Source organism: Poecilia formosa, unplaced genomic scaffold (assembly GCF_000485575.1).
Source record: "Poecilia formosa unplaced genomic scaffold, Poecilia_formosa-5.1.2 Scaffold750, whole genome shotgun sequence".
NCBI lineage: Eukaryota > Metazoa > Chordata > Actinopteri > Cyprinodontiformes > Poeciliidae > Poecilia > Poecilia formosa.
Genome location: NW_006800689.1, coordinates 20,608 through 33,515, shown reverse-complemented (window position 1 = coordinate 33,515; position 12,908 = coordinate 20,608). Strand labels below are relative to the sequence as shown.

Below are 12,908 nucleotides of genomic sequence, written 5' to 3'. Positions count from 1 at the left end.
GGTGGTGTAGAACTAGTTTATGTAGAACCAGGTGGTGTAGAACCAGGTGGTGTAGAACCAGGTGGTGTAGAGCCAGGTGGTGTAGAACCAGGTGGTGTAGAACTAGTTTATATAGAACCAGGTGGTGTAGAACCAGGTGGTGTAGAACTAGTTTATATAGATCCAGGTGGTGTAGAACTAGTTTATGTAGATCCAGGTGGTGTAGATCCAGGTGGTGTAGAACTAGTTTATGTAGAACTAGTTTATGTAGAACCAGGTGGTGTAGATCCAGGTGGTGTAGAACTAGTTTATGTAGAACTAGTTTATGTAGAACCAGGTGGTGTAGAACCAGGTGGTGTAGAACCAGGTGGTGTAGAACTAGTTTATGTAGAACCAGGTGGTGTAGAACCAGGTGATGTAGAACCAGGTGATGTAGAACCAGGTGGTGTAGAACCGGGTGGTGTAGAACTAGTTTATGTAGAACCAGGTGGTGTAGAACCAGGTGGTGTAGAACTAGTTTATATAGAACCAGGTGGCGTAGAACTAGTTTATGTAGAACCAGGTGGTGTAGAACCAGGTGGTGTAGAACTAGTTTATATAGAACCAGGTGGCGTAGAACCAGGTGATGTAGAACCAGGTGGTGTAGAACCAGGTGGTGTAGAACCAGGTGGTGTAGAACTAGTTTATATAGAACCAGGTGAACAAAGCAGGATTGTGAATCTTTATGTATTTAAACTGGACATTCTGCAGCAGATTCATCAGGAACATCTTGGCTTTGAAAAGTGCAGAAGAGACAGAGAACCAACTTTTTGGTGAGAACTTAACAAGGATTCTGAGATGCTGATAATAAAATCAGAGATTTGTCACTAATATAGAAACAAGCAAAGCAAAGAAGCCGCGGTAGAAGCTGACATGCCAACAGCATCGAGGCTGGAAGTGGGAGAGGACTTGTTTCACTCTGCAGGTAAAGTCTATTTATAGCTGATTACATTTTCTGTCAAATTGTGTCATAACACGACAAATCAATATTTGACACACATCAAGATCAGAAAATATATTCCTTCATTAGTCCCACAGGTGGGGAATTTACATTATTATGGCAGAACGTGCAAAATAAGAGCAGCATGAATGAGAAACTACAGACTAAACAAAGTAAAACCTCCATGGAAATGTTTAAAAATATAAATGTATTTCAGGGTCCCTGGGGTGGAGATGTTGTCCAACAGGGATGGCGTTTCACTCACCACCTCCTCTGGACCCGGCCGGCGTCCCAGAACAGAACTGGCCCTTCTATCAGTCTGTTCTTCAGAACAGGAGGACTGACAGCATGTGTCCACTAGGAGGCAGTCATGAGCCTCCATATAAGCTCATATCTGAAGCTCTTCCAGCAAAAGACATGAGAGGCTGATGAGGCCTCAGCAGGAAACCTGACTGAGCAGACGCATCAATAAATGTAACTTTTATTTTAGACTCAAATCGCTTCACTTCACTCCAACTGTCTGCAGACCTGTCTTCATACTGTCTTCAATAAATAACAGCNTCGGTGTCCAGATGAAGGTAGTCCCAGCGAGATCGGTGTCCAGATGAAGGTAGTCCCAGCGAGGTCGGTGTCCAGATGAAGGTAGTCCCAGCGAGGTCGGTGCGCACGGTTGCTCTGCGGTGATACACAGTAAGTCTGACTCTCAGGCGATACACACAGGGAGACTTCTCCTTGGCGAGGTTCCTGTGAACATACGCCTACTGGGCGAGGTCTGCGGTGAGGTTGACACCAAGCACAGCGAGGTGAGCGCATGAGACTCATGTTGACTCTCGTAGCCAGATGAGCTCAAGCTCAGAGAGAAAGTACACTGAGGAGAAACACACAAGTAGACTCCCAGAAGGGATTGTAATTTAAGTGAACAAGAAAACTGATTTTGTTTGAACTCACAAATTAAAGTTCATATATCTGATTTAGACAAGTTGTCTAAACATTGTTTTTAGCTTTATTCCTCTGGAATTGTGAGTTTTACCTTAATGCAGCAATTTACACCAAATAATTATTTCACAATATGCAAATATTCTTAGTGAGGAAAAGAAGAATGGGAATATAATATTCTGATATAATGTATGATGAGTATTTTACAAAGCACACAGCCATTCATATTTTTTTATTATTTAGTCAGCACATATTCATGAATATACAAACACAAAATACAAATATATCAGAGAATCAAAGATGATGAAATGATGATTAATACTGAGTAATGTGCATTACACAGCAAAATCCAAAGTGTTAGATTTCCAGTGTTGGTGTTGCATGTTAAAAATCAGAGTTAATTCAACACTTGTTTAGTCTAATTCAACGATAAGAGTGTTAGCTCCCCTAAAGAGTTGGCGTTATTCCAGAGTTAGAGCATTTAAGCAACTTTGTCTGGTGATGATTTACTTTTTTATTTTTACTTTATTTTAAACAAATAACATGAACATACATGGTATCATTAATTCAATGACAAATATTAATTACATTATGAAAACATAAAGCAAAGGAATAACTACATACATTGACAGTGTTGATGTTAAAGTCTTGAAATCTTTAAAGCAGAATGAATTAGGTAAAAAAACAAAAGTTTAATAAATATATATACATTGGTAAAATAAAACAATGTGTACTTTTTCAGTTATACTGCTTTCATACATTCAAATACATATGAAGATATAACAGCAGAAAGAAAAGTAAAAAGTGTAACAGACGGATCTGCTTATGACATCAAATTGTTGAAGAATAGTTAAAGTTTTTACCAGTTTCTTATTATTACATTTACATTTTTCAACAGAAGCAATTTACATTTTAAGTCAGTTTCTTTATAAAACAGAGGGGATTTTTTTTCACTCCAATTCATCTTGTGGACACTATATTTTGCTAGGATTATAATAAGATTCACTATATAAATTTAATCTAAAGAAAAAGTCAAACTGTTAAAGATGAGTAAAATTTGTACATTTCTGTAAGGAGTTTCTTCAAGTGCGAACAAAATATTAGAGCATGACAAAAGTCGACAAATAAATGTTCAATACTTTCTCCTTCACACTGACAAAAACAGCAGTTATTGCTGACATCTGGAGAGAAGCGACAAATGTTATTTTTAACTGGATAACATCTATGTAAAATCTTAAATAAAAATTATTTCATCCTATTAGTAATTATATATTTATGAGCCAATTAAAAGATTGCACTCCACATTTTTTTTGCTCAAATAATCTCATCTGTGTTTACTTATGGGAGTGGAGAAAGTGACTTCTGATAAACCCGTCTGTAAATTTCTTATTCATTATATTATGTTTGTGCTAAAGAGTGTAAACTATGAGGAACAGACTTAATGACCATTTCAAATTCTTTTTGAGATATCTCTATGTTATTGTTGTTCATAAAGTGCTCATAAGTGAACCACTCACCATCGCTGTCAAGTAACTGATTTATCACATTAATATTATGGTCAACTCACTTACAAAGAAATAATGATTTGTTTTTATGTATTATATAAGCATTGTTCCATAAGATGCAGTGATGAGGAGCGTAGTTGTGTTTATATAGAAAACTCCAACATGGCAGAACCTGCTGATGAAATTTAGCTAATTTGACTGGAAGTTTTCCAAATGAGAAACGACAACGCAATAAAAAACTTAGACCCCCAGTTTACTGAACTGATGATATGGGAAAATATTAAACATGGAATTTTTATTTTTTAGAAATCTTTAATCCAGTTAATTTTTAACATTTGATTAAAGACAGTAAAAGTCAAACCATTCAAACCTCCTTCAGCTGAAGAGTTTGAGAGAACAGATTGTTTTATTTTATGGGCTTTATTTTTATAAAGAGAATTTCATCCAGATCAGAACAGAGCGATTTATCTAGTGATGCGAAAAGATATGACGGCCTTGATATTCCTTCTGCTTTGCCTCATAGTACTCTACCATAAATGGTTAAATCCCTAGATAACCAACTGTTACATTTCTGATGAACAGGACTGCTCACAAGGAGAACGAGGTGAACTGCTATGTGTGTGCTGTTGAGGAAAAATGATTGTTTTTAGTGTTTAATACAGTTAATCTTACGGCATGTGTAAAAGGTATGTTGAACATTCTCATTTTGGACACATTTCTTAGTCTAGAACATCCATCCATCCATCCATCCATTTTCTTTCACCCTTGTCCCTCAGTGGGGTCGGGAGGGGTGCTGGTTAGTCTAGAACAGGTTTGTGTTAATGATTTAAACTAAACTATTGATGGGTAAGTATTCAAAGTACAAGAAGGAAAAACTCTCAGTGAGGCTCCTGTTGTTATCAGAGGACAGGAGGCCATAAAATGAGCATCTCCAGGAGGGCAGCATCACTGGAGCCTGGAGGAGAGAAGTCTGTTTGGTTCACGAAGATCAAAAGTCTTCCAGGACCAACATCTGGGATGGTGTAAAACTGAATACAACACAGAATGTTAAAACCACTAACATTTAATTTCTAAGACATTTTCTAAGTACTGATAGCATATTTTTAATGAAAACTGTATTATCTATTTGTAGAATTACTAATCTAGTAAATGATGAATGTATTTGAAAATTGTACTATCTGTGACAATATCAGAATCAAATGAAAATTGTTTGAATGAAAATGTTTTGTTTAGTATTAGAAAATTGCTCAGGATTTATGATAAATGGGGTTTTGGAAAATGATTGTGTTAACTTGTATATTTAGGATTGAATATTATGTTTCATAAGTTAGAAAAAGGAATTGTACCTCATTTCGTTCTGTTGATTTTATGTGTTATTGTTGGTTTAAGGCAGGACTCAATCTTTTGGGCTGCTGAGTGCAGAGGAGCAAAACTGGGTTTGTGAAAATAACCTTTCCCTGAACTAATTACTGAATTTAAGTTTGTTCCTGAGAATCTATGTAATAAGAGACACGGGAGAGACTCCAGATTTCACAGCCATCTGTGAAAAACTTTTCTTATGTTTTTCTTTACCCAGATGCATTAGAACCGCCAGGCAGAAACGGTGAAGGCAACCACAGCGAGGTCGGTGTCAAGATGAAGGTAGTCCCAGTGAGGTCGGTGTCAAGATGAAGGTAGTCCCAGNAATCTGTGCTGACACGTCTTTCCAGAGGTGTAAATCCTGGGGGGCCGAGGGGGGGCCGGACCCCCAATATTGACAGAGTCTAGAACTGAAGAAACACATGAACAAAAATCAAACCGCAGTTTATTTCATTACTTTGAATCCTGATAAACTTTATGCTTTGGAAATCAAGGCTAGCTAAGCTGCTACATTGTTTTCATAGACTGAGCTCCTTTTTCTGTCGAAGGCAGACAATATTTCAGTTTTATTTATCTCTCTAACTCTAGAGGAGTAATAAGAGGAGTTTGAACCTGGAGCAGCTGAGCGTTAGCATTAGCTGATAGCTGGAAGCAGAGGGGCGACTGCAGCTGGTAGTAAAACATAAACTGTCTTTATTTCTTACCATCTTCAACGTAGAGCCGTTAAAACCACAAAATAAAATCTGAAATTTTCTAGAAAACTGGCGCTGAGCTTTAAGTTAAAGTTCTCAAATATTCAACTCCTACATATTTATAGGTTCTCAGACATCCAGGACATGAAAAAACAAAAATAAAAAATAAAATTTAAAGAAACTTAAGTTATAATTTAAATAACATGACTTGTATTGAGAGCCACTTCAATAAATCAACATTTATGAGGAGTTTTATTAAGTGGGGTTACTTATTAAAACTTATTTTGTCAGGATTTGAGTTTTCTGTGTTTATTTTTGGTTTTTTCTGTGTATTGTGATCCTGATCCCTGTGAGTCTCCTGTCTGCTCCTGATGGTCTCGTCTCGTTACCCTCCATGTTTTTAAGTCCATCTGTTGTCTTTGTCTCTTATCGGGTCCTTGTCATGAGTCATTGTTCTCTGTCAGTCTGTTCAGGACCTTTATTCCTCTGTTCCTGTTTAGATTTTGTTTTTGTGGATTTTTCATTAAAATCATCATTTCTCTTCATTCTTCCTGGTCCTGCTGTGTTTGGCTCACCTCCACCGTATCATGACAGAAGGACCTGACCAGAGAGGAAACCAGTTCCTAACATCATGGACCCAGCAGACCGGCGTTACCTGTTGAGGGAGATGAAGAAATACGACGAAGGAATTTCCAAACCGTACTCACTGTTCAAGCAGCTCAACGCCGCCACTCGTATGACGATGCAGCTGGGTGGATCCCTCTTCTCCCTCAGCTTTTTCAGAGAGGCAGAACTGCAGACAGTAAAGGCGGTTCTGTTCTGGCTGCAAGATGAAGCCATGCAGCCCCACCTCCAGTTTCAGTCCCTGCTGGGGTTTGAGTTTTCTGTGTTTGGTTTTGGGTTTTTCCTCCACCACATCATGACAGGTTTTAGTCAGAGCCATTAGATCTGCGACTCTGATCCAAACTTCTATCTGAACATTTGAATCCTAGTTTGACTCTATGCAGGTTTACTGAGAAAAACACTTTTACTTACTTGTCATTTTGGTCCTGCAGCTTCAACACAAACAATGTAAACCACATTATGATATTTGACTGTAACTTTGCCAACCCCCCCAAAATGCTCTTAAATGTCCCTGTTTATGTTTCCCCAGTAATGAGGTGGGATTTACGCCTTTGGTTCTTTCAGAATCTCACATTTTCAATCCAAACGTCTAGTTATAAAATATTTAACAGTTAAGCACCAAATGTGTTTTTAATGCTGTTTTACCTTGAACTGTCTCATGAACCTTATAAAATCACCCACAACCAATTTTACTGAAGAAATAATTTGCACCATTTTGCTTTTAATATTTCAGATCTTCAAACATTTTATCAGACAAAAAAATAGGATTTAAAATCTCGACGTTGGTGAATAAATCAACAAAATGTTCAGTTTGTCAGTTATTCATGTTATCAAATTAAATCAGTTTCTATTTGTGTATATCTGAGGATTCAGATCAGGTTTAATTCACTGTTCACACTGAATCAGGTTGAAACCTGGAAAATCCAAACGCGGTTTCAAACTCCGAAATCCTGTCAAGAAATGGCGGATTTCTAACGAGCTGTTTAGATTTGCAGCTGCTGATGCTCTGGGTGAGTACTAAACACGCCCACACACACACACACACACACACACAGGAGGGGAGGATGAAAAAAGAACAGGCTGTTCTCCTGTAAATATTTTAACATTATTTTAACTCCAACTATTTTCAAGCTAAATAATAAAATTTAGAAACTGAACGTTTAAAATGAAAAACAGGAAATATGAAGCGGAGATCCTGATTTGTTGGAGAGTTTAAACCTTTTTGAGGACAAAATGTTTTTAGGCGTTTATGTAAATTATAGTTTTCTACTCAGCTATAATAAAATACATCAAACATTTTTAGTGCAAACTGGGCTGAAGAATGTTTGATACACGATTCAAGGTTGTTTTTTTTTAATCTGACAATCGATCATCTAATACGGAAGAAGATTAGGGCCACCGGGAAAAAATATAATTATGACTTTAAAGTCAGAATTCATATATATATATTTTTTTTTTTTTTTTTTTTTTTTTTTTTTTGTGGCCCTAATCCTCTTCCGTAAATTGCAGGTCATCGTTTATGACTTTAAAAACAGAAGTAGATTTAATTTTTTTCCCAAATTCGGCCAAAGTATTGTACATGACGGTCTGAAATTTGATTTTAAACAGAGTCCGAGTTGCTTTTCAAGCCTGAAGGAGAATCGATCCGTTCAATCCCAGATGATTGGAGCTCATCCAGAAACCTGGGAGTCTCTGGACAGAGCCCTGCTTTTACTTTTTCTCTTTTTAATCAACTTAATCAACTTTACTTCCTAGATATTGGAAATGTTACATATATAAGTCCAAAAAAGACAGTTGTCAATTTTTCACTGGATAAGATTTATTACCGAAATATTCCGACATAAAACAGGAAATTTATATGTAACATCAGAATAAAACCACAAGTTTCCAGATTATAAATTAAACATTTGAGACAGAAATACCAGAGGTTCAAACGGGTTCTCCTTTTCTGGGTCAGAACTCCCGGGTCCAAACGAACGTCAGGAAGTAAAAACACAATAATATGCTGAATAAAATGTTCTTTAAAAAACCCCAGAAAAAGTCCATTAAAGTAATTAAATGTCCTAAAATCCAGGTTTCCTCAGTTCAACTCTGTTCTCGTTTCTCAAGAACCCATAAATCTTTGGGTTCATTAAATCCTGAGCCTCCATCTTCCTAGTGAAACCAGTTTCCACCCAAACTTTCCTCTCTGACTCTCGTCCTTCTCTCAACCAATCAGCAGCTTCCAGCTCACCGCAGGCTGGGTCCTTCACTCCGGAGATTTCTGTCAGGCAGCTGGTTGGCCACCTCAGGCCACACCTGAGCAGATGACGGTATTAACCATGTCTGCAGTGGATTGTAACAACTTTATGAAAGGGCAGAAAATATGTTCAGTAAAACCTGAGAGTCAGAGAAGAAAATCACACAAACAATAAAAATAAACTTGACTTTATGAATAAAGTTATTATAAAACACCTCAAATATTCGCTGCATGATAAATTCACACCTGAGACGTGAGAATCTGCATCATGGCTGCGTTGGGTTTGGACCAGGAAATGTTCTGATCCAGGTCCAGTTCTGACTGGACTTCATCCACATATTCATTTTACCACTTGAACCTTTTCAATTTCTGTAATCTGTTGTAAATGTCAGGATATTTCAGTTTTTAAAAACAGAAATTCAGTTTTTTTCAATCATTTTAAATGTTTATGTTAAGTTGCTTCACTTGCAGATTTAAAACTTTTCCACAAGCAACAATATCCAAGTTTTTTGTTTTAAATGTGACATTGATTAAAACATTTCATAGTTTCCTGGTGGAACCAAGTGAAGGTTCTGTTGAAGTTCTGATTCCTATAACATTCATCAACACATATTTACAGATATTAATGACCTGGACTGGTTAATCCATGTCTGCCTGTCCTTGCAGCTTCCATGTACTTGGTCTCCAAACTGTCCTCCGTCTGTCCAACGGTGTCCTGCGTCGCAGACATGGCAACCCGTCTCTGTTTGCTCCTGGCTCTCTGCATCGTCCTGTCAGGCTGTGAAGCAGCAGGTCAGTTCAGGCCAATGAAACCAGTGAAGATGGAGCTGATTCTCTCTAACCGCTCTGCTCTGTTCGCTCCTCTCCTGCAGATCCTGTAAACATCACAGCAGAACCTGGACAGAACGTCACTCTGACATGTAGAGCTGGTGGGAACGGCATTGTTACAGCTGTGAGGCTGACCAGAGACGACCTGGACCCACGATATGTGCTGCTCTACAGGGATGAGCAGATTGATGAAGAGCAGCAACATCCACAGTACAAGAACCGAACCAAACTCCAAAGCTTTATCAGCACTGATGGAGAAATTAATCTGACTTTAGACAGTGTGACAGAGAAGGACAGTGGAGTGTATGAGTGTCGAGTCATGACTGAAATAAAGAGCAACACACGCAGGAAGAGAGCTGCTTTAGAAAGCACCTTCATCCACCTGAGGGTTGATCCAGGTGAGAGTTTGTCTCTGGATCAGAACCAGCAGCTCCTGGTTCTGGATCTCAGATCAGATGATGATGATCTTCAGTGGGATCAGACTAACTCCTGGTTCTGTTCTGCAGGTCGAGGACACATTGGACTGGTAGCTGTAGCGGTGGTCGTTCTGGTCGTTGCTCTGACTGTGTGTATCTGTAAGATGAGTATCTGGAAGAAGATGAAGACTCCCTCTCCTCCTCCTCTTCGTCGTGATGAAGCTGTAGAACCTCTTCAGGTGTAGCTAACCGCTGTGACATCATCAGACCATGTTGCTGCTCTTCCCTCCGTTTCCATCTTTAAAACTCGGACATGAGGAAAAGTTCTGGATCTCAGCAGCTGGTTCTGCTCTGCCACTAGGGGGCGCCACATGCTGAAGCTCTGCTAGTCTTCACTGTGAACTTTGTTTTCATAATATATACATTTCTGTATATATTTGTAGATTATTTATAAAAAAATCTTTGTATAAATAAATTTTTTTCCAGGTTTCTTGTCTTCTGATTAATTTTTGCTCCCTGCATGAATCTTTGTTCATCCAGAGGTTACAGTTTTTCTCAAATCATTTCTGATATTTGCAAAACAGTTGGTGCATTTTTAAATCAATCCATGCATCAAAACACATGAATTACCTGCAGAATCCAGTTTCTCAAATATTCTCAAAGTTACCGGAAATATTAGCTGGGATTAATAATCACTTATTCAAACATTGTGGTTGTAGTACCAGGTTCCGGTCACCAGGTGGCAGCATGTCAGGCCTGCTGATGGAGTCACGTGATGAGTGGCAGCAGAAACTCATCGGTTGTTTCTAAACCCTGCAGTAAGATGTTGTGACCTTTGACCTCCTGTCAGAGAAAGTCTGGGAGGGTGAGAGCCAGAACCAGAACCGGGTCAGAGGGTTTCATGCTGTTTATTTATTCCAAACATGATTGTAGCATAAAATCCTGCACAAGAACAAGGAAAGCAAAACACACATTTATCTTAACATGCTTGAAAAGAAACTGTGGACCAGATGTTAAAGGTTTGGAAAGCAGCTCCAGAACTTTCTGCTGTGTTTTCTGGAGCTGGAAGAGGAAATCTGGACCAGGTTCCCTCAGACTGGAGCCGCTGTGGCTCTGCAGACGATCTGTCCCTGGAGGACGTCTGTCCTCAGCGCTGAGTAGAGGACACATGTAGAGGTTCCTGCTGGACAAACAGTCAGGTTAGTGCAGCTCTGATCCTCTCTGAGCTGCACGAAGTGTGTCATCACCTTCCTGGACCAGCGTACAGCATGGAAATACATCTATAAGCTTCTTTATCCATAGAGAATAATAATGTCTCAGTAAAAAGTGAAATGATCTGTTATGAATCAGAAGATAAACAGATAAAAATCTTTCCTGTCCAGCAGAAAACGAGAAACATTCTGTGTTTGATTTAAAATAAAAAGTTTTAACTTTTACAGGATGTGAGGAATTACCTCTGCTGCTCCTGATTGGCTGCAGCTGGTTAATGAAGGTTTTCAGTTCTCTCATTTCCTTTCCTCCATCTTTTCCTTCTTCAGCTGAAATAAACAGAACAACCAGCAGAGCTCATCAGAGTGACTGTCATTAAATCAGTCTGCAGGTAGTGAAACAACAAAACATGCAAAACGAAAAGGTTAAAATGCATGTCTGTTAAAAATGAATGAAAAAAACTAGATTCACTATATTCACCTTCAGGTTTCCTGCAGAAACATCGTCTCACCAGAAGAACCAGAAGAATTAATGAGAGCAAAACCAGAAAGATAAAAATGGGAGCAACGACTGTGGAGGTGGGAAAAGATGAACCAGGAGGAGGAGAGATGGAGGTGATGGTCAGTGGAGTGGATGATGGAGGAGGAGTGGAGGTGATTCTCCCTGAAATGAATCAAAGTAATAATTTATTTCTTGTCTCCTGATGAAGGTTGAAGCAAACAGAGAAGCTGCTGACCTTCCACAGAGATCCTGCTGGATGGAGACTCTCCCTGACCGCTGATGCTGCNAACAGTTGGTGCATTTTTAAATCAATCCATGCATCAAAACAGCATGAATAACCTGCAGAATCCAGTTTCTTTCTCTAAATCCTTCATCTGTCAAAGTTAAACATCCGTATCAGTGAACATGTTGTTTCCTCAGAGTGATAAATTCTTGTTTCATTGAATTCAGATCAGACATTAAACAGAGACTCTGGAGGAAAAATCTGATGTACAGGTTTGATAACTACTGTTGTAAATTGTAGAGATCAAAAGTCAGAAACTGGACAAGATTCACATTTATGATTTTACTGATTTGTTAACAGATGATGTCATGATACAGGAAGCAGAGCATAAAGAACAGCAGCAACATGAGGAATGAAGAGCAGGATGAGATGAAGTCCACCAGCTTCCTGCTGATGGACTGATGGAAACGGCATCATGTCCTCTAACTCTCCTGACTCTTCCTCCTCATTCTCACTCCTCTTCCTCTCTCTGGCTGTTGACTCGTCCAAACCTTCGTCCTTCATCATCAGAAATGTAACATCATGTTGTTCTCTGGTTATATAGACTATAAACCTGCTAGTTAATCAGGTATATGATGAGCCTTCAGTCTATTTCAGAAACTGGTTTATCTAATGGTTCACACATTTACCTGCATCAGAGAAACTCAGGATTCACCTGGGAGACGTTTATCAGTTCAGGATGGATTTTGATAAACATTTAATACAAATGTATAGAAAGCATTTAAGTTTAAACAATGAAATTATACTTAAATGTCCCGCAGGTCAACATATTTCAACTGAAACCTGTTTAATATATTTTAGTCTCCAAGAAACAACTGAAAATGCATGAAAAACAGAGAACTGTAGATAATCACCTGATGATGTACAAAAGCATTTTGAACTTGTTGAAAGTAGCAGGAAGCTGATTGTAGCTGGACATCAGTGACACAATGATGTAAATATTAAACAAGTTTTAGAGAATTTCTCTTCTGCTGTGAGAAACGAAGCAGAGCTTCTGAGACAAACTGTTTCTGTTGGTGGAGGTTTTGTCTCCCCCTGGTGGCTGATTCCACCAGGACAAAGTCCATCATTGGTTCATCTCCAGAACCAGTGATGTGACCCAACCAAACAGCAGTGAAGTTACATTAAAAATGTTGAATCAATCGTCCAGAATATCAGCTGAATTTAAGTTTAAATGTTTGCAACACTTTAAATGTTCTCGTGTTAAACCTGATCAGGTGAGTTTAGGATCAAGCAGCAGCTATGAAATATTCTCAAAGTTACCTGAAATATTAGCTGGGATTAATAATCACTTATTCAAACATTGTGGTTGTAGTACCAGGTTCCGGTCACCAGGTGGCAGCATGTCAGGCCTGCTG

General features: G+C 38.6%; 2 protein-coding genes and 1 long non-coding RNA gene across 4 annotated transcripts in view; 2 read left to right on the top strand and 1 right to left on the bottom strand.

Moving 5' to 3' along the window:
• LOC103131372 (high affinity immunoglobulin gamma Fc receptor I-like) overlaps nucleotides 1-12,908 on the top strand; it is a 77,625-nt gene that overhangs the window by 61,978 nt on the left and 2,739 nt on the right. The window lies entirely within an intron of this gene.
• Nucleotides 8,970-9,839, top strand: LOC107834753 (butyrophilin-like protein 8). The gene is made up of 3 exons (XM_016666606.1): nucleotides 8,970-9,105; nucleotides 9,186-9,539; nucleotides 9,648-9,839. The coding sequence occupies exons 1-3, from the start codon at nucleotides 8,985-8,987 to the stop codon at nucleotides 9,800-9,802; spliced, it is 630 nt and encodes a 209-aa protein (XP_016522092.1). The 5' UTR covers nucleotides 8,970-8,984; the 3' UTR covers nucleotides 9,803-9,839.
• Nucleotides 10,447-11,553, bottom strand: LOC107834754 (uncharacterized). Its single transcript, XR_001660570.1, has 4 exons — nucleotides 11,503-11,553; nucleotides 11,247-11,429; nucleotides 11,012-11,089; nucleotides 10,447-10,737 (listed from the first exon to the last, which is right to left on the bottom strand). It is a non-coding gene; the product is annotated as an uncharacterized LOC107834754 (long non-coding RNA).